This window comes from Phlebotomus papatasi, chromosome 3 (genome assembly GCF_024763615.1).
Source record: "Phlebotomus papatasi isolate M1 chromosome 3, Ppap_2.1, whole genome shotgun sequence".
In the NCBI taxonomy this organism is placed as follows: Eukaryota; Metazoa; Arthropoda; class Insecta; order Diptera; family Psychodidae; genus Phlebotomus; species Phlebotomus papatasi.
The window spans coordinates 76,220,194-76,240,279 of NC_077224.1; the positions used below are offsets into that span (position 1 = coordinate 76,220,194).

At 33.1% G+C, this 20,086-nt stretch overlaps 1 protein-coding gene across 5 annotated transcripts in view; it reads right to left on the reverse strand.

Moving 5' to 3' along the window:
* Positions 1 to 20,086, reverse strand: part of LOC129805803 (E3 ubiquitin-protein ligase MIB2) — an 86,474-nt gene that overhangs the window by 25,172 nt on the left and 41,216 nt on the right. For all 5 annotated transcript variants that reach the window (XR_008752127.1, XR_008752126.1, XR_008752128.1 and 2 more), the window contains exons 3-4: positions 4,997 to 5,164; positions 4,735 to 4,906 (exon numbers count right to left, since the gene is read on the reverse strand). Coding sequence is in view for 2 of the 5 variants with exons in the window: in XM_055853974.1 (XP_055709949.1) it covers positions 4,735 to 4,906; positions 4,997 to 5,164 (340 nt within the window). In the remaining 3 variants the exon portion in view is untranslated. The remainder of the gene's footprint in view (positions 1 to 4,734; positions 4,907 to 4,996; positions 5,165 to 20,086) is intronic.

Sequence of the window (20,086 nt, forward strand, 5' to 3'; positions counted from 1 at the left end):
GTTTTTCTTTCAAATTTTTCTCAATTTTTTGCAGACTATAATAAGATTATCATTTGAAAAAAAAAAAACAGTATAAATGTTCTTGTACTTCTATTCTAATAATTAGTGCACAAACAAATTATACCAAATTCTTTATTTTTTGGACAAAAAGAATAATAGTTTTTAAGTATTTAGAGATAATTATAGCCTTTAAAGAAAATTATGCACTGGTACAATTTTGATGGTAGTGTCCGTCTAAACGAAAGTGTTCAGCCCTGAATCCGGTTTTACGCATGAGAAATCCAATAAAGGAATTTTACTGCTCGAACTCCACAGAGAGAGCAGTATATAATCCATCTATCAGGCTGTGTGTCCATCTGGCTGTCGTCGTTACCATGCCTAAAAGCCCAAAGGGATAGAGATAGAAACTTGGGACCTTCTGGGGACCCCCTCCATATAAACCATTTTCATGTTACTCATTTTCCCTCACCCCTCTCCTTCCACCATGTTTTTTGGGATCGCCCGAAAACTCGTCGTGTTTTTGATACCGCGTTGAATAATTTTTAGTAACGGTTTCTCAAGGACAAAGATTAAAAATGCTCTAGAAAGCGCATTTCTCATCCAAATGGTATTATGTTTGGGCGCGTTAGAACGGTCTTGGAATTTCCGATAAAACTGAATCAGTTACAATCGGTTATAAAACGGTATAATGAACCAATTTATAACCGATAACTAATTTTTATATGAAATTCAATTTACAAGGAAGGAATCTCCACGCGTATTTAGGGCCCGTATGGAAACTAAATCTGTGCTCCTGGACAGTTCCCGGGCACTGACTGGGACTGATCCTTCCACCACGAGTAATTATTATTATTAATCGTATCGGAATATTTTGTTACAATGTAATCATGTTATATTGCTGTTGTGTTCCGTGATGGAAGAATAAGCTAAGACCATGCTAAGCCCAGGAGCGCCTTCCCCGTGATGTGGATGCATCTTCCATACTCCCACACATTTTTGGGCAGAGGCGGTGCATTTATATCACGTTTTATCACAGTTAAATGTCTTTTTTTCTGACATTCAGTTGCTTGCACCGGGCGGGACTCGAACTCACTGTGAGAGTCGAGTGAGAGATCTCATCCGTCCAAGACCCAACGGTTTTTCCTATTGCGCCACTGAGATCCCCGACACGATTAATAATAATAATAATAATAATAATACACTTGAAGTGTATTATTTTAGGAAATGTTTTGAGTGATTTTATAAATCGGTTGTGATTCAGTAATGAACCAGTTATCAACCAATAAGTGATTTTTGTTCGCCTACAGCCTATTCTATAAAATCGATCAAAATCGATAGCTTACTGAACATCAGTTTCAGTTGAGAGCGATAAACCATGAACTATCTAGTTTAAGGTTCGTTTTCATAAAGATTTACCAATCATTATTTAATCACTGAGAGAGAAATTCGAGAAAGTCAAAATAACATTCCGGAAATGTTAATTTTACCCTGCAGTATTGATCCGAAAACGGTGTAAATATTACCCTTTTTAGGTGTATTCTGGGTTAAAGTTGCCCTTCTTTCATGTTGATTTTACCATTAAAAAGGTGTAAAATTAACATTAAAAAATGTTGATATATTTTTACACTCAAAAAGTGTTAAAGTTATGACGAAAAAAAGTTAATCGCAGCCTCTTTTTTCTCAATGATGGATCATTATTTAATCCTAATATTTAATTTCATCCAAAATTTTTACTAAATAAAATTGGCATAATAAGTTAAGCCATATAGTTAAACTTTAGGTCTACTGAATCCCATATAAAACACCCATTAGGGGATGTTTGGTCATGGAAATGATTAATATTGTCTAAATTGTCTAAAAATATAAAAAAAATAGCCTTATTTGAAGAGACCTAAGAAGATACGAAACGATTCATACACTGAGAGAAATCCGAAAAAGTTAAAATAACATTTCGGAAATGTTAATTTTACACTGCAGTATAGATCCGAAATCGATGTAAATATTACCCCCTTTAGGCGTATTAAGGGTTAAAGTTACCCTTTTTAATGTTAATTTTACCATCGAAAAGTGTAAAATCAACATTAAAAAATGCTTATATATTTTTACAACTAAAAAGTGTTAAAGTTATGAAAAAAAAGTTAATCGCAACCTATTTTTTCTCAGTGTAGAAAAGTTAGTATCGATGACGAATAAGAAAATTTTGTTTTCAAATATTTTATATTTCTGACGAAACTTTTAGTTTCTCTCTTTTGTATAATGGGTCTTAAGCCGGATTATTCAAGGTTTATCTACCAGACCTAAAACTTCGATATTCCTTTGTCTGTCAACTTTGTCATTTGATTAATTTTATAGAACGATAGTCATTTGAAAGTCTAGATTTAAATCCGGTTGAGAACTTTTGGAGTGTTCTTGAAACGAAGACTGGAAACATCGTCCGTCTAACTAATCTCAAATACGGAAGATTCAAAGAGTATGATATTTAATTCCTTTGGTGAAATCCGGAGAATAATGCCCTAGACACACTTACGACTAAAGTCCATATACGACTAAGCTCGTTCATAGCCAAGTCAGTTCCTGACACACTACGAACGAGGATTAGCTTTCACTGGTATGCACAAAACATAACTTTCGTGGGTTTTTATGCAGATATTTCTAAAGAAAAATCTCTTGTTGTTATAGTGAATTGTCAAGTAAATCTACAAGTAGTTTTATTTTCAAAGGAGTACTAGTGCATTTCAGTAGAAATATCTGCATAAAAACCTACGAACGTTATGTTTTGTTAGTGCCAGAAAATGTTAAGCCTCGTTTGTAGTGTGTCAGGAACTGACTTGGCTATGAACGAGCTTAGTCGTCTCTGGACTTTAGTCGTAAGTGTGTCCATCAGGACATAATGAAGACGATGTCTAAATGTTTCCGTATGATTCGCTCAAATAATTTTCTTTGTAAGCGTAATTGATTATATTATCGGTAGTGTTAACTCTTTTGTATCTTTGGGGACTGAGTGTACCCAAAGGGAAATATAAGTATTCTGAGGAAAACAAGATTTTTGATTGTTTTTCTAACCGATAAAAATCCAATTCTTGTGGACGATTATAAAATATAAGGACGTCATAATCTAGGATATATTTATTTAATTCCTTAGCTAAGATATTTTTGATAAAAAGAAGCGAAAAATTGGTTTTCTACATATTCTGTGATCTTGAAAGAGTTAAGGCATCTACGGAATGGAATCCATTATCGTCTAACTGTGTTATCACACTTGCACATTAAAATTTTAATATGATTCACATTAATTGTCGCTGGTGAGAGTCCAAATGTGTAATTTGTGTGTTTGAAGAATTTTATATTCAAAATTTGATCTATTTGTTGGTAAAAAGGTAGACTTGGCCCGCAAAATTTGATATAAATTGATTTATAACATTAATGCGAAAAATTAATGCGAATTTCTCTTTAATTTTTTAACGTGAAAAATATTTATGCTTTAGGTAAATTTAAACTTATTTTTGCAGGCCAAGTCCACTTCTTTATAAATAAATAGAAAAACCCCAAATATTATAAGTGACTCAAAGATACAAATAACATATTTGAACGCTCACAAGCGACAATTAATGTGAATCACATTAAAATTTTAATGTGCAAGTGTGATAACGCCGTAAAGCTGTTTCTTTTTGGCGTAATTTCGATTTTTTCAGTACAGTCGATTTCTTTTAAAACCTAGTTTTTGAGAAAAATTGACTAAGATCAAATTCAATTAAAAATCATATTGTTTTAACTATTTTTTGTTTGTTTTTCTTTAACAAACTCTAACAAAACATAAATTTTTTCATTTGCATGATAACTTAAAATCAAAAATATCACATTGCGACTTATCAATTTAATGTTTCCTCTGTCCCAAAAAAAAAAGCCGCAAGTTTAGGGAAAAAATCACTTTAAGAAAAGTTTTTTTTGATAAAATTTTTGCTATTGTTCAATATAAATTCACTGTTGGTAAATAAACTTTTGGTATTAAAATAATCCATTAGATGGTAAATCTATCAAGTTTATTAATATTGAAGCAAATTATATACCTACAAATAGCATTATCCATTATTTATTCACACAGTAAATTCAGTAATTATAAAAAAAATGTAATTGAACATCGAGTTCTTAATCGATGCAGTGGGATTTAAATTGCATTTTGAATACTCTTAAAGACTTTTCAAACTTTGTCAGCCATTCACAGTTTTTGGACTCATTTTATCGCAGCAGAAAAAAACACGTCATTTAAAGTATTCAAGAACAGATATGATAGAAAAATAGTGGAAAAGATTGCAAATAAAATCCTGTAAGTGAAGTAAAAATCGATTTTTGGACCAACATCATCAGTATAAATCACTTGGGGCGTGTTGGTTGCATACAATAAGGACGTTTGGCTCAATTTGGGGGATGCATTTTGTTTGGCTGGTTGTGAAGTGTAAAAGGGAGATTTTGGTTTATGTGTATCATGATGAATCAGAATTGAGAAGCTTTTAGATAACACAACACTTTTTTTTTTCAGGATACTTGTTTTTCATATTGCACCTAAAAGTGTTATAATGGAATCTTTTATGAATTAATTGTGAATTTAATTTGATAAACTGTTATGATAAATCAATGAATATACCAATTACTTTTATCTAGAGAATGATTTTATGACGCAATTTCTACAACTCTGTTAAACATTATCTGTAGTGTATGAGAGTAATAATTGCTTACCCGACTGAGTTACTTGTCTGGTATCTGATGAATGTGTGATCCAAATCGTGAATATCACTGCCGTAGCATGCAGAGCATAAATCAAAATTCGAGCACTGCGCACAGCGAAATCGTATTCCAGCTATTCCAACTTTTGAGCATCCATCGCAAATGATATTTGGATGTTTTACACCTGAGAAAGATACAAAAGGAGAGTCACATTTTATCAAAATTCCCATAAGATATATATAAAAAAAACTTGTCTCACAGCGAAACAACTCACCAATTTGCGCATTATCTACGATAATTAAATCATATTGACCCTGATAGCCAACTCGGTAATTGGTCCGATGACCAGAGTCCCAATTAACAACGACAGTTTTCTCTGGTGAATGTGCCGATCCAGATCGTCCAATTTCACACACGGTGCCCACGTGTCCTTCACCCCCGTCTAAAAATAGAAACAGAAAACATTACAAATAAAATGGGGATAGAGCTCTGGAGGGGAAGTTGCTTTTTTGAATATTGATTAATTACAGTTGAGCAACAATACTAAATTGCGACCAAGAGACGACAATATCATACGAATACTCCTTAACACACTCACCCAGAAGTGATATTAAATTACGCGATTTTTATTTAAATTACAAAGTAAATATATTGCAATAATTCATTTTCATAAAAAAATAAAATAAAAATAGGAAATTATTAAAAAAAAGTGTTCCTTAAAAAGATGACTTTTTCTTATTCTTGAAAAAATAACTCTATTCATATTTTATTTGACGTAATTTTCCGATTTCGTACACACAACATTAGATACAACATACAACAAACAAAGTTGGTAAAATATAAACGTAAGAACATTTCAGTATTGAAATAAAAAAAAAGCATTAAAAAGAAAGATTAGTAGGGCACAATGGGGCAACATAAATCCTTATCAAAAATTATAATTTTAGGTCCTAATCCAAAAAAAACAGCCCTTAGATGAACTAGGTTTTGTTAATCAATTAATAACAGACCCATACCATAAGGGAGATTGGGGCAAAAAGTCACAAATCGAAAAATTCAAAATTCAATATCTTCCAAGGTAAAACAGATAGCTGCTCAATTTTTTTTCTATAGATAGCCTTCATAGACCTTCTTCGTAAGTTCCTTAGAATTCGAACAAAGAATTTAGAAAATAAAAAATATCAAAATTTTTAGCCCTATTTTTGAAATATTTTCCTTGCAGAAGATAACAATTATTACCTACTTATTTTCCAAAATTGATGCACTACTGGTCAATATTTTCTAAATAATTTGGAGTTTTTGAATACGAATCCTCTATCTATTTTAGAATTTCACAAAAGTTCTTTTCTCCAGAAATCCTTTTATTAAAAATAGCCACTTGGGGTAAAAAGTAACAAAAGCTATAGAGCAAAAATTAACAAAAAGCGAAGCAATTTCTGATGTCTCACGGCGAAAAGAAACGTCATTACCATGTCTCGCCGCTTGTTGCTTGGATTGTTCAAACGATTTGCAGTCTTTTGTGTGTGTGTTTTTTTTTCTAAAATAGCTTGAAAAGCGTTTTTCTTGTTTTTTTCACTTTTTTTCGCAGAGAAAACGGTGTTTTACAAAGGTATAGATGAATAAATTTCCTATGAAAATATGTCCTCTAGGTATTTTTTCAAATTTACGGAAGACTGCAATGAAGCGAATCAAAATATGATAATACCAAATGTCTGGTACTATTTGCCCCAGCAGTTTTGAGAATAATCACAAAATTATCTTTTAAAAAATGGCTCGATAAACGTATTTCCTTACAAAATAGAGGAAAAATACTTTCACAAAGTTGTAGAGCGGTAAATTTCCTATAAAACTGCGCTAATTAGAAATTTTTGAAACGCTCGAGTAGCTTGTAAAAAAATAAAATATCGGTTTTGTGACTTTTTGCCCCAGTCTCCCCTATGGTATAAGTGAAAAAAAAATTCTGGTGACTTAAAGAGGATTCGAACACAAGAGACTAGCATCATAGAACGACTGTCATACATAATAATAAATCTAATAAAGTACTTAGTGTGTACTTCAATAAATATAATTAATATTTACTTATTATTTTACTAATACTAAATAAATAAATGCAATGTACTGTTAAAAGTAAATAAAACCATCTACGAATAAATTGAGGAAAAATTATGTAAAATACTTTAAGGAATGACAATTTTGGTTGTTAAGAACCTAGACTAGACAGACGACACTAGTCTAGAAGAACAAGGATACACAGCATTGGATGTTATGAAGCCCAAAACATCTGTTTGAGGTATGATTTCCAAGTGTATTGGCTTATGTGAAAAGTTTTGCATTTAAGCCTATATTTCGGGAGAGCAACACATATGAATTACCTATATAGTACCCATTGTGTGGTGTGTTGCGTTGATAACAAAAAAAGTGAACTCGCTCTGCACGGTTTAGGAATACGGTTCCTGTGTACTTCCGCAGTACGGATTCCCTACATGTTTGATTTGTTAATGGGTAAGTTTCTGGAGGTCCAAATGTACTAATCCTCAAGAATATTTAGGATCAGGTAAAAGAAATTTATGCAAAGAACTTCTAATACTTGATCTCGAACTCCCAGTGTGTAATAGTTTTAGTATAGATCCTTTACCGCTAAATGATGGTCTATATTTTCGATGATCAACCTCATCGCGTCAAGACAACTGTATTTAACAGCTGTATCGACTCTTAACGAGTACGCGGATTTCCATGTTCCTGAGGAGGGATTTTCCACGATTCCATCAGCACAATTCCCCCAACATCATCGAGAATGCAAATTTAATAATTCGCGAAGTGTTGACAAAAAAAAATACTCGAAAAAATCACAACTTTCGAAATTAATACTAATAATTCAAAATTTTCGAAACGGTTAACGTTTAAGACTTGATTATATACTGGAGGTCTATTAAATGCTTTGATGAACTTAGTTCTTAATTGCATCTACTCGACGGCTGTTTGTAAAGTATCTCAACTTCTATAATCTTATCTGAGTTTATGCCTGCTATTTTTTACATGAATCTTATGTAATTAAATTTGGTAATTCATATACGATAACGTATTTAACCATCATTGCTTTGCCCAATACGATTGACACGCAAATCTCACTGAAAACACAATCAATTCCACACACCCTTCACTCCAAAAATTGCTTAGGAACCCCTCGTGACAATGTTACGTTATTTCTACTCCACCTACGAACCACTGTCCCCACCTTTTCCCCCAAAAACTCCTACACATTGGAATCCCAAAGGGGACTAAAGATGTAAAAAAAAAAATACATGGTAAGCCCTTCCATCCCCAGAATCATTATTAATATCGAATTATTATTGCTCCAACAGCAAGGGCAAAAAAGAACTCCCATGAATTTCAGCTAAAATCTCACCCTAAATTCATTCCCTCCAGTCGGACACTCTCAGTACACTGTACGTACACCCTCAAAGTGATTTTTTTTTACCTTCACCCCTTTCTAAACCACGTGAACTCCAACTTTTTATTCAACTCCATGTTGTCAAGGTGGGTTGAAATGAACTTGCTTGGTGAATTATTGAGAATTTCACTTTCATTCCCTCTGAAGCGAATAATAATAAAAAAAAACTATCCAAATATTTATTGGACTGCAGACAATTGAGTCTCTAGCTTCAGGGTGGATTTCTATTTGTTTCACAACTTTTCTATACAGCAGCAATTCGAAATTATTTGTCTCGCGCAAACTTTAAGGACAAATTCTTGCACCAAGCAAAAAATACTTGAGATAATGTACCAGACTTTCACAAAATGCTTAAACTGATAACTTTATTATTCTGCAATAAAAATAGGTTTTACTATTTTCTGTGTGGATAAAGAAACTTGTTTGAAAGGCCAAAAATTATGGGGTGAAACAACATTACTAACGATCTCGAATCTATTGAAAAAGCATTTTTTTTTCATTTTGTAATTGTACTATTTATTAATAGATTTAAAATCGTTTTTACAACCCGTTTACTGTTGCATAAAGGGTTGAATTTAATTTTCAGTAATAATAAATTATTTATTAAATATTGGTTCAAAACCGGGTTAAATCAAGTTAATCGATTTTATGAATCGGAATCTAAAAGTCTTTACCTAAATAAGTTCGAAATTGATTATTATTTTACATGGACAGTAGGGCGTTTCAACTAGGAAAAAAAATTTTTGGCACTATTCTCACGGTGCTGTATTTGATGAGACACGAAAGTTTTTCTTCTACGACCATATGATCAGACGCTATTTAGAGGTGGCTGAACGACCCTCTCTGTAGTGTAAAATCCGGTAAAATCAGAAATTTGTTCTACAGACAGGGACGTTCAGCCACCTCTAAACAGCGTCTGATCATATGGTCGTCGAAGAAAAACTTTCTTGTCTCATCAAATACAGCACCGTGAGAATAGTGCCAAAAAAAATTTTTCCTAGTTGAAACGCCCTAATGGACAGACGTACGTTTTCTAAAGCCATTTAGCATTTGAAGCTGAAATTCCTTTAACCCTTTAAGGACGATTGGAACACCGATGTCCCATAAAGAAGATATTTTTTCCTGACAACCTAGAGTTATTTTTTTCTTATGTGTTATTGACTTATTGCAAAGTAGAAGGTTGAAGGAATCTACAATATTTTTTGCAAGTCTCTAGCTATTTAATATGTAGTAAATATTTAATCTTAAAAATGGCGAACTTTTAAATTCTCAAATTAATAATTTATTTTATTTATTTTTTAAACTTCAATTTTTTATTAAGCAAAACCCTTTTGGCAATAAAAACTACAATACTCATACGTAATATTTTTCATTAATGCGGAATATATTATTCATTGGTATTGTCAGAATAATTACTTAAATTTTTGGGCTATTTTTGTGCCTATTGTTCATAGAAGCAGAAAATACACCGAATCAGACTCTGTTGGACTTTCCAAGGTTAGATGTTAGACTTATCATTGATTATGTTTCTCAGTTTAATTTTTATTGTTGATTTTCAGTCCGTAAAAAGTGTCTCGTCGTTAAAGGGTTAAAAGAATAAGGAAGAGCACCAACGATCGGCAGTGTTCCTCGGATCGTCAGGTTAATACCGTATCGTTGCTCCAAATAAAATGAATATTTAAAAATTATTAACTATCTTTTTACCATTTAACTCTCATAGAAATACACCTGATTTAAATTCATGACGATCCGAGGTACAGAGTGCAAGTTTGTAGTAATTACATCTATTTTTTATTACTTTATTGTAAATATTTAAAAATGAAATGCACAGATATATATAGTTAAATGGATGATTAATAGATTATTTAGCAAAAACAAAAATACAAAAAAGTGTTTTGGGCCTTATATTTTTAACTAAATATGGGGCATGTCTCTTAACATTCCGATCCATGGTGCTCTTCCCTTATAAATATATACAAAATATCCGTCAAAAACGAAACTAAAAAATCGTGTATCTTATTCAAAATGGAAGGATTTATTAACAATCCTATGACTGACTTATGGTTGTGGAGTCCAAATTTCATAAGTTGTTATCTCAAACCGATTGGCCTCTGGGTGTTATAACGGACCTTTAGAGGAATTCTGTAACAGTATGACAATGTCATATGACAAATTTATTTAATCTTAATCTAATTAATTAATTAATTAATTAACTAATTAATTATAATCTAAATCTTTAATGCAGTCTTCGTTCAGAATTTCACCACGAAAATTTGTCATTTGACATTGTCATACTGTTACAGAATCCTCTTCTGGTAAAATTAACTTTCCTCAAAACGTCAGATTACTGAAATTAATGACAAGGTATGATATCTTGGATCAGATTATGAAGTAGGGAAATTTCGTATACACAGAAAAATTTTGACTCTAAATTTAAGAATATATAAGACTCCTGGAACTTAACCCTCTAAAGGGTAACACCGCCTCCAGGCGGTCATTCTATAAATCACATTTACTACGATAATATTACTTATTTGAAGTTGAAATATCTACAGTGTCCTTAGTTATAGTTTTACTAACTTATATTCTGAAGTTGAACTCATTTTGACCTTTCGTTTGCTTACAATTTTCAGTTATGTGTGACAGGGCAGAGAAAAAACAACAAAATGTTGCTCGCGACATTTTGCATTTTCAAACGCAAAAAAGATTGTTTTAAAGTAATCTAACTGTAGTAAGAATCTTAGTTCCTGAAAGATATGTTCTTCTAGTTTGTATATTTCAATTGATAAGTGTGAAAAAACTAGAAGTAAAAGTTTTAGAAGAAAAAAAGGAAGACCGCCTGTGGGCAGTCTTATCCGTTCAAGGGTAAAATTTTCAAAAATTACCGATTTTTTATTTAATTGTTTTGGTTGTTCTAGTAAAATATATTATTATTTTGCAAGATATTAATCATGGAAAACAATTCAGATTACACGAAGACTGTCCAGAATGAGTAAAATGGTCGATTTCTGCGAATTAATCGAAATTGATAAAGAAACAGACTTCAACAGTGATGATGAGTTCCTTAATTCGTTCTTCAATGCCCCAGATCGTGAAATAAAACCCGAAGATGAGCAATGTATTTCAAAGGACCTTCAAATTATACAAGAAAGTGACGTTTTCATAGCTGATCTGTGACCTATTCGGTAAAAATCAGTCTTATTGAAACATCTTGAGCTTCATTAACGTCTAATTATAAAAATTATAAACGTTTTTTCCTAAAAATTATCATTTCTTGGATAATCATAGAACATTCATCTATAAAAAGCGTTTAAAATTCATTTATTTTACTATTTGTTCACTATTTTTCAATTAAAATATTTCAGTCTTTTTATGCCTTAAACGGATATGACCGCCTGGAAGCGGTCTTTACATTTTCTCACCTGGCGCCAAAACGGAAAAAGATAATGAAGAACGGATGGTATTTTTGAGTTCAGTGGACCATTAATTACCCTAGACAAAATTATTTAATTAATTTTTTGGATATTAAAGAAAACACCGTTAGAGGGTTAAATTGGACGTGAATCCCCGAGGCGTTTAAGTTTAGAAGCTCTGAGCGAAATAAATGGGCTAGAATCCCTAGCTCTTTCAAGTTAAGAGAACGGGAACTTAAGTTCAGCATTAGCTGGAAAATGAAAAATGTCTACAGATTTGCAAATTGCAACTAAAACTAATGATCAAGGATTTAAAATTAGGGCTTTGGCATTCATTGGATGGGATTTGAAATTAAATTCGTGGGTGTTTCTGTTTAAGAATTTTCCATTTTTCTGTGTGTAATATCGAAAGATATGGAGTTTATTTCTATATAATCGCTAGATTCAGCAGTTGTTGTAACTTACTCGTCACTGCTGGTAATAAGAAAGTTACGACGAATGTTGATCTAAGCAAAATGATTTTATTTACACTCCGTGGAATTCAACCAAAAACAGGCAAGATTTGGAGATACACAGCAAAAGAGTTGCTTTCAATTTCGAAACAAGTTAAAAATAGATCAATCTCTATCTAACAAGTTGCTAATAAATTACTTTATAATTAAATAAGATGAAATTGACAGTGATGATTAGACGGATGGATGAAGAAACCCCTTTACTATATTCTACTGCTTTTCAGTGTCAGAAATTTTCTAAGGGTGAAAGTCATGGAAGTTCACAAGAATCGATCTAATAGACTCAATTCATTTTACCCTAGAATATACAAAACTATAAGTGCTATCAAGTTTAAATACAAAACTGTCAAACTTCAATCTCATGTCACTAATAGTAGAATAGGAGGCGTGGCAAAAGGGGTTGAGTTTAGAATTTACATTAACCACAGAATTACTCCAATTGTGGTTTTGAAAAGGAAAAGCGGTCTTTTGATGTCCTCTAGAAAGCACAAGTTTAAATCCTCCTCAAAAGGCAATAAATCATTTCTTATGAAACTCTCTCTCTGGCTGACGAAATATATTATATAAAAAATGTGGTTAAAAATATCCGCGAGATTTCCAGACATTTCAACTTTTCGCCTTGGTACGTTATGGTTATATCCGTGGCAACACATTCCATCCTAATAAATTAATTTTTGAAGTAAAATGATTAAAATTTTATGCTGTCCTTTCTGCTAGTTTTTTTCTTTGTGAATTTTCGTGCAAATTGGGAACTTTTAATTAAGTTTTTGTTTAAATGTCTAATTAATTTTCATCAAGAGTGTCCCTTTACATATTGAAGAGAAATATTGGTATATTACTGATATTACTTTGTAATATTGATCTTTTGTGCAAGAGGAAATACCACTACTTCAGTGGTACTTTCTTCTGGCCAGACACGAAGCAATAAGAATACAAAGAAGAAATTAATAAAGGCTCATAGTGAAGGATAATTGTTCATTTATTTTGTATAAATATGGCTATAAATGCTCACATTTGCACCCACTGATGATTACTATACATACGAGGTCATTGTGGGTGGAGACATACAAGTCATTTTGCTCATGTCTTGTATATTAGATTTAATTTTATTAAAGTCAGAGACAAGCGTTTGTCTGCTTTAGTTCTTTTTTTTTGCACAATTTCTCGAGATAAAAACGTTGAGATGGATTTAGGGATTTTGAAAATACAGATTGATAAGCTAACATTTGTTTTTTGTCAATTAAAACTTAATCCGCTTATCATTTGCAAAATCTTGTAAAATATTTTGTTGAAAAAGGATCAATGACGTTTCTAGCGCAATTTCTAATGTCTAATTGTTGGGATTAAGCATTGAACAAAAATGTAGTGTTTGTCTAAAATTATAATACCTTACCTTGGGACTTTCGGAACCCCCCATTAGTCGATCCTAATACGGATTTCAGACCTAAGACTTAGCCTTATGGCTTAACTGCTCTAATTTTTTTTTATCAATTACAATGATGATTGACCTAGGCTCTCAAAAAGCAATATAATTGCGCACTATTTAGGATTTTGAGATCTTCGTGAACAGGGCTAAACCTCTAGTCTGACGACTGCTTAAGACCATTAACACGCCCCTCATTTTCCCCCCAAACCATGTTGTTTTAGGATTGCTCGAAAACTCGTCATGCGATCTTTTTTATAATTTAAGAGTTTTAAGAGATAACCTAATCGAACATTTTGGCCTTAAAGGCGTCTACACATTGGGAACAATTTTCGTCAAAAATTGCGTTTTTGACAGAAATTTGACGTTTCCCGCTACAACGCTGCAGGGAATTTCCTTCAAAAAAAGCAATTTTTGACAGAAATTGCTCCCAATGTGTAGAGGCCATAATACGAAAATCTCGTTGTATGATTCCTATTAACGATTTTTCAAGGTCAAAGGTTAAAAAGGCTGTAGACAGCGTATTTCTCAATCCATGGTACAATGTTTTGAGCTCGTTGGAAAGGTTTCGGAATTTCTCATAAAACTGAACCTAACTATAACTTATTTTAAAATTGAAAATCAATTCTATTACTTTTAAAATTATTATAAAGGAGATCTTTATGAATTTATGAATATCAATATTACCGGTTCTCAAATCGGTTGAAAATCGGTAAACGGTTAAATGATGCATAAGTACTTTAGAGGTATAGCATCTAAACCACGAGTTCGAGCACTTCGCAAAGCCTGCGACACTTTGCCACCCCTTTTATTGTCTTACGGTTCATTTTCAGTCAAATCTAACCCACTAATAAGACATTACAGTAATTAAAAAAGTTATATATATACAGCAAATTGCGTATTTCATCACACACCTGAACAACTCTAATATAAAAAAAAACCTTCCTAAAACTTGAAGAAATAGATAATTTTATTCCGTCTTTTACCTTCTTGAAACTTTTTTTTTGCAAAATTGAGCTCAAACCAATAAAAAATACCTGAATTTTCTACAAAATTGCATGTTTTTGCGTAAAACATGAAATGTGAATTTATGTTGAAATATTCGGAGAAATTTAATTTATTGAAATCCCAAACGTCCGACCTTATTTTGAGCAACATTTCACCTGAGGACTCTCAACATTGCTTTCCAGCATATAATATTAGATAAATTCATCAGACAGTGTGCAAATGACTCTGATGAAACTTGTACGATTTCCGGACAGTGAATTCTAGGCCATCAATTGAAGCTATTGAAAATGGGGTGAGCTTAAAAGAGGTTGCCTATTTGAAATTCCCTCTCACTTAAATAAATCTTGCTACAATTTCAGCCACTAAAGCAGCACAAAAGATTCTTTAAAATGCTACAACTGGGGGTTTTGTGAGTGGAAAATTAGGTCGATTTTCCAGCATCAATATCACAATTTTCTCACCCAGATATGTCCTGATTCTCTTTGATTTTCTACCCCTTAGCTCTCACTACCATATAAATATACCACACATTTTGAGCGATTTTCACGCAGTTTTTGTTGCTCGAACTATATAGAGAATGCTATAACATCTCTGGATTTTTTTCAATACTTTTCTTACAACTTTTTCGTACTTTTTTCTTTAGAGATAATTATTTTGTTAATTTGAGGAATGAAAGCACTGAGAAAAAAAAGAGGGTGCGATTAACTTTTTTCCTCATAACTTTAACTCATTTTAGGTGTAAAAATATATCAACATTTTTTTAATGTTAATTTTACACATTTTTAAGGGTAAAATTAAAAATGAAAAATGTAACTTTAACCCCCAATACACCTAAAAAGGGTAATATTTACACCGATTTCGGATCAAACTCCAGGGTAAAATTAACATTTCCGGAATGTTATTTTAACTTTTTCGGATTTCTCTCAGTGAGTCTACAACATTGTAAGGGAAACATATAACCCTAATTCCATCCTCTCAACATTAGTCTTATTATTAGTGACCTTGAATTACTCTTAATATCAAACTTCCAAGGTCGAATGATAAACAATTCTGTAGTTTTAGATTCGCTAGGAAAGCTTTTTTATTTCAAAAAGTTTATACTTGTTATAACGTATAATTTTGTTTCTGTAAATATTTTTCACAACATTTTAGTGATGCCCCAGTAAAGCTACGCAAGCCATTGTGTAGGAACCTCGGCCTCGGGGCAGATCTAGTACAATGTGGTTGAATAAAATTTTGGATCTTGCTTGCTTGGTGCATTGGTGCACCGGTACAGCTGTGCTCGGCTGTACCGGTTTTGACGAGCACCATCTGTTTTAAGAAGTCTAACCGCTGTGCATGTTTTCAGTAGAACCTTAACCATTTCATGCTTAAGCTGTGCATGTTTTCAAAATAATCTTAATCAAAATACTATTCTTCAAAATTTTGTTTTTTGTTTTTACTGTTGATCAACACTGAGTACTACATTCCTTGAAAAGGAGAGCTTCCACTTTTGCGTTTAACTTAATTAAACGTAATTAAAGGGGAGGTAATGCGATATATAGCTTGTTCTCCTCAATTTCTATGTTCATCTTCAAGCGGGCTAAATACAAGATTACATTTAGGTGAGTGATAGAAGATTAAGCAATCAACCCCATTAGGGAATTATGAATCTGAGGCTAACGAAGAAGAAATCTGGTTCTTCCAGAGAAAATTGAGTGGGGAACCAACTACCCTTTTTTGTAAAAAGCAAGATTGTTATGAAAACTCGGAGCCTTGAATAGGACGATCTTTACAAAAACTACCTATGCTCCAGAGAATGTTGGATTAAGGAATACCTAGAAACCCTAGAAAGCTATTAAACAATCAGCCTGAAGGAACAAGGATGAGAAGACGCCTCAGAAAGCAATTGAAGAAAGTACTGGACAATGTCTTTAAACCGCTGAGGAGCGTAAGGTAAGCAGGAAGGTGGCAGAGAGGCCGTGACTTAAGGTGGTTAGTGAGAGAAAACTGGTTTCTCAACCCTTTAAGGACGAATGGGACATCGGTGTCCCAAAAATAAAAAACTAATTTTTAGGACTATGTAAAGGACAAAATAACTTTCTATAGTCAAAAAAATGTTTTTGTTCTTGGGACACCGCTGTCCCACTCGTCCTTAAAGGGTTAACTTTTTAAGGACAAGTTCACTGATTTGTGTTTAAAGAACACTGATTTCCCAAAAACAAAAAGATTTTTTTTGATTTTAGAAAGTTCATTTTGTCCTGGTTCAGATAAAATGGCTTTTGTTTTTGGGACACCGGTTACTACTCGTTCTTAAACGGTTAAAGAGACATTGCAGTCGCACATTCAAACTAGCTTTAACAAAACCAATTCTTAAGGTTATAACATCCAACTCATAATTTCCAGCATACCCCAAAGTGTTTTAACTTAGCCACTCCCTTTTTCCCTAAGCACGTCTTTTTTGTCGCCTCAAACATCTTTTCCCATATTCTCGCCTTTTTCTGTACCTTACGTGTGGCGATGTTGAAAATTCTTCACGTTTCCATTTCCATGCCCACCAACGGAGACTGATGGTGGTTGGCAAGGTAAAAGCGTTTTCTCTTCTGGAGAGGAAGTTTTTCACACCATCTAAGGGTAATTTTTCCTCCTCTTTCTTCTTCTTTTCTCGAGTCTTCCTTTCACCCAAAAGAATCGCGATGACAAAACTTTTTCTGCTCTAATTGGAAAGGATATCCGCAGTTGGAAAAAAAATGCTATGCAAATTAACCAATTAAGTATAAAAACTGCCCGAATTACACTCATCACGAGAACCATTGAGGAAGTCCTACCGAGAGATGATCATCTTGAGAGCACCAGAAAAAAAATAAGCACCAAAAAGGGAGTGAAAGAAGGGTGTGATGCAGAGTAATGAGTGTTGGAGACGATGGGGTTGAACAATTTAGTAGAAAATTTTCACTCAAGAGATGGCACATCCACTAAAAAGTCAGTTCATTAAACTTCCTTTCTTTGTCACCCTCCCTATAGATGGCAGAAATCTCTTGGGGATCCTGAATACACCTCTTTGGTGTTTCATTGCCTCTGGCTCACTGCATCCGCAATCCCTGACTCTTCACTGCAAAAGACGGTATAGAGAGATATTTTCCAAGATCAAAGTGAGATAGAATTATTTGGTTAAATCCTTCATCTCACTCGTACAAATTTGTTCCTGGGTAAATTTGTATTTTAGTTAAAATTCCCTTCTTCGTCTCTGCAGCGTGTGTGTATAGTTCTTGTCATGTGGTGTTATTTATAATGCCACACGAAGTCTAGTCCCCCTTTTCATCGTTCTCATTGAATTTTCTCCCTCTCTGTCACATCCAACAAGACCAAAAATGTCTTCACCATCCATCTTCACTCCCCTTTTGTCACTCATCTCACTCTACCACCCATCAATTTATCCACCCCGCGAATGACTACATCACACACTCCAGACCATCTCCAAAGGCGCCCAAACTCATAAAACGACGTCTTCACCGGGGTAAACAGCAAACTAACCTAATGAGAGCAAATATTCAGGAGACACGACGGGAATTGGGGATAACAAGGCTTGGGAGCGAAACTCTCTGCTTTAGCTATGTAATCTATTTGTTAAATTTCTTATTAAAGTGAAGAATTTCGCGAAATAGTTTATTTCGTATTTTGTGAGTCATTTGACGACAAGAACACAGAGATTCTCAACAGTTGATCTCAAAATAACAATGCATCCGTTGCAGTTATGAAGTGGTACTTTAAAGAGTAATGATCAATGAAGACTGTTCATTATTATAGTCAAGTGTGCTAATCCGGGCGCTTCGCTATCTGGATCGTTTATGACTAATGCCCAACGCACAATCACTTTTGTTTGTAAACATGTTTTCAAAATTTTCTATAAGTGTGAGTGAGACAACTAGATCTATATCTGACTCACTCTCATTGAAATGTCAAAAACATGTTTACAAAACAAATGTTATTGTGCGCTGGGCACAATCCACTTAAAATAATATTTTTATTTTAATTTCCGTAATATAGTCACTACAGTAACATAATATAACTATTCAAGTTTGAGAAAAAAGCAAAAATAATACTTTTATCCATTAAATAAGTGAGTGTAATCGACTCATTTCAACCTTGTGCTAGCTGGGTTCTTCACTAAAAATTTTCTAGCAGTGATATTTTCGCTAATGACAGCTAGTTGATTGAAAATATTTATTGTTTTTTTTTTCCTTGTGAAAAAGTATTTTAAATCCAAAGATTGAATTAAAAGTGAATTAGCGAAAAGGCGACCCAGTTAGTGCATGCTGACTTATTTCAGTATTATCCTTATTTTATAAATTTTCCTTAATATTTTTGATAATTTTTTTTATATTATGTTTCTGAATGAAACTGTGAATAATTCTACGGATTTAGAAGAAGTAAAAAAGAATTTCATCAGTCCAAAAACAAGCGTTTAAGTAGCACTCTTCGGAAAACGATCCAGTTACCCCACCTTACTATACTCTTCACTTTTTCGTTTGTAGCGGTATCAATTATTTTTATCTGTTTGCATTTGGAAAGCCGAATACTTAGTAGATTTATTGCTGATCAGTCTGTGTCTGGAAGCGGTATGCGGTAGTCGTTCTAAGATTTCACTCGAATGATTTAACTCTTTCCGGACCACAACATATCCAGCGAACGAATTTCAGTAAAACTCACTTTATTGTAAGTCTTAGTGGTCAAATATGATACTTTTGTAGAGAAAGAATTTTCTCCGCCTCTCGGAAATTGAAAAACCCATGGGTACTCTCGTCCCCAAAAGAACGAAAAAGAGACAAACTTCAAATTTCCAAAAGCCAATAATATCAATTTTGTGAATTATTTTCGCGTGTCAAATGACTGCTTTACAATGTTGATCACTAAAACAAGAATAATTATTGACCAGTATCTTATGGGATGTCCAGGAAGTGCTAAAAAGGACACCCAGCGCCAGCTCCTGCTTGCCAACAGATTCCTCAAAATATTTCACACAATAACACTTTAACACACATTTCTCTCAATACGATGTTATTGCAGACACATTAAGCTTTCTCAAGAGCCAAAAAAAACACTTCCTGGACAATCAGAATTCACCAAAATCTGAAAGAATAGGAAAAACTTCCCTGAAAGCAATCTCCCGCAAAAATGTCGTTCCCGCTTGGAAGTTTCTTACAAGGTTGGTGTCAAAAAGCAAATGGCGGGCATTGGCGGGATAACCTTACATTTGACCTCTAGATTTTTGGGGACGAGGAGTACCCATAAAGTTTGAACAAGTTTTTTGAAAATTTAAGAAAAAAATGTTTTTCGAATTTATGCAATCTGTAATTGTTAGTTATCATACTTATTGACCCCGAGAGGTTTTTCCTTATTCTGGTCTAGAAATATTAAAAAAGTCACAATATCTGCAAGGAAGCAGAAAATCGAAAATTCACGATTTTTGACCAAGAATATCTTAGCTCAGGAGTTAATTAGGATCCTACAAAAAATATCCTAGATTTGGACATCCTTATAGTTTGTAATCATCCAGAAGAATCGGATTTTTATCGAT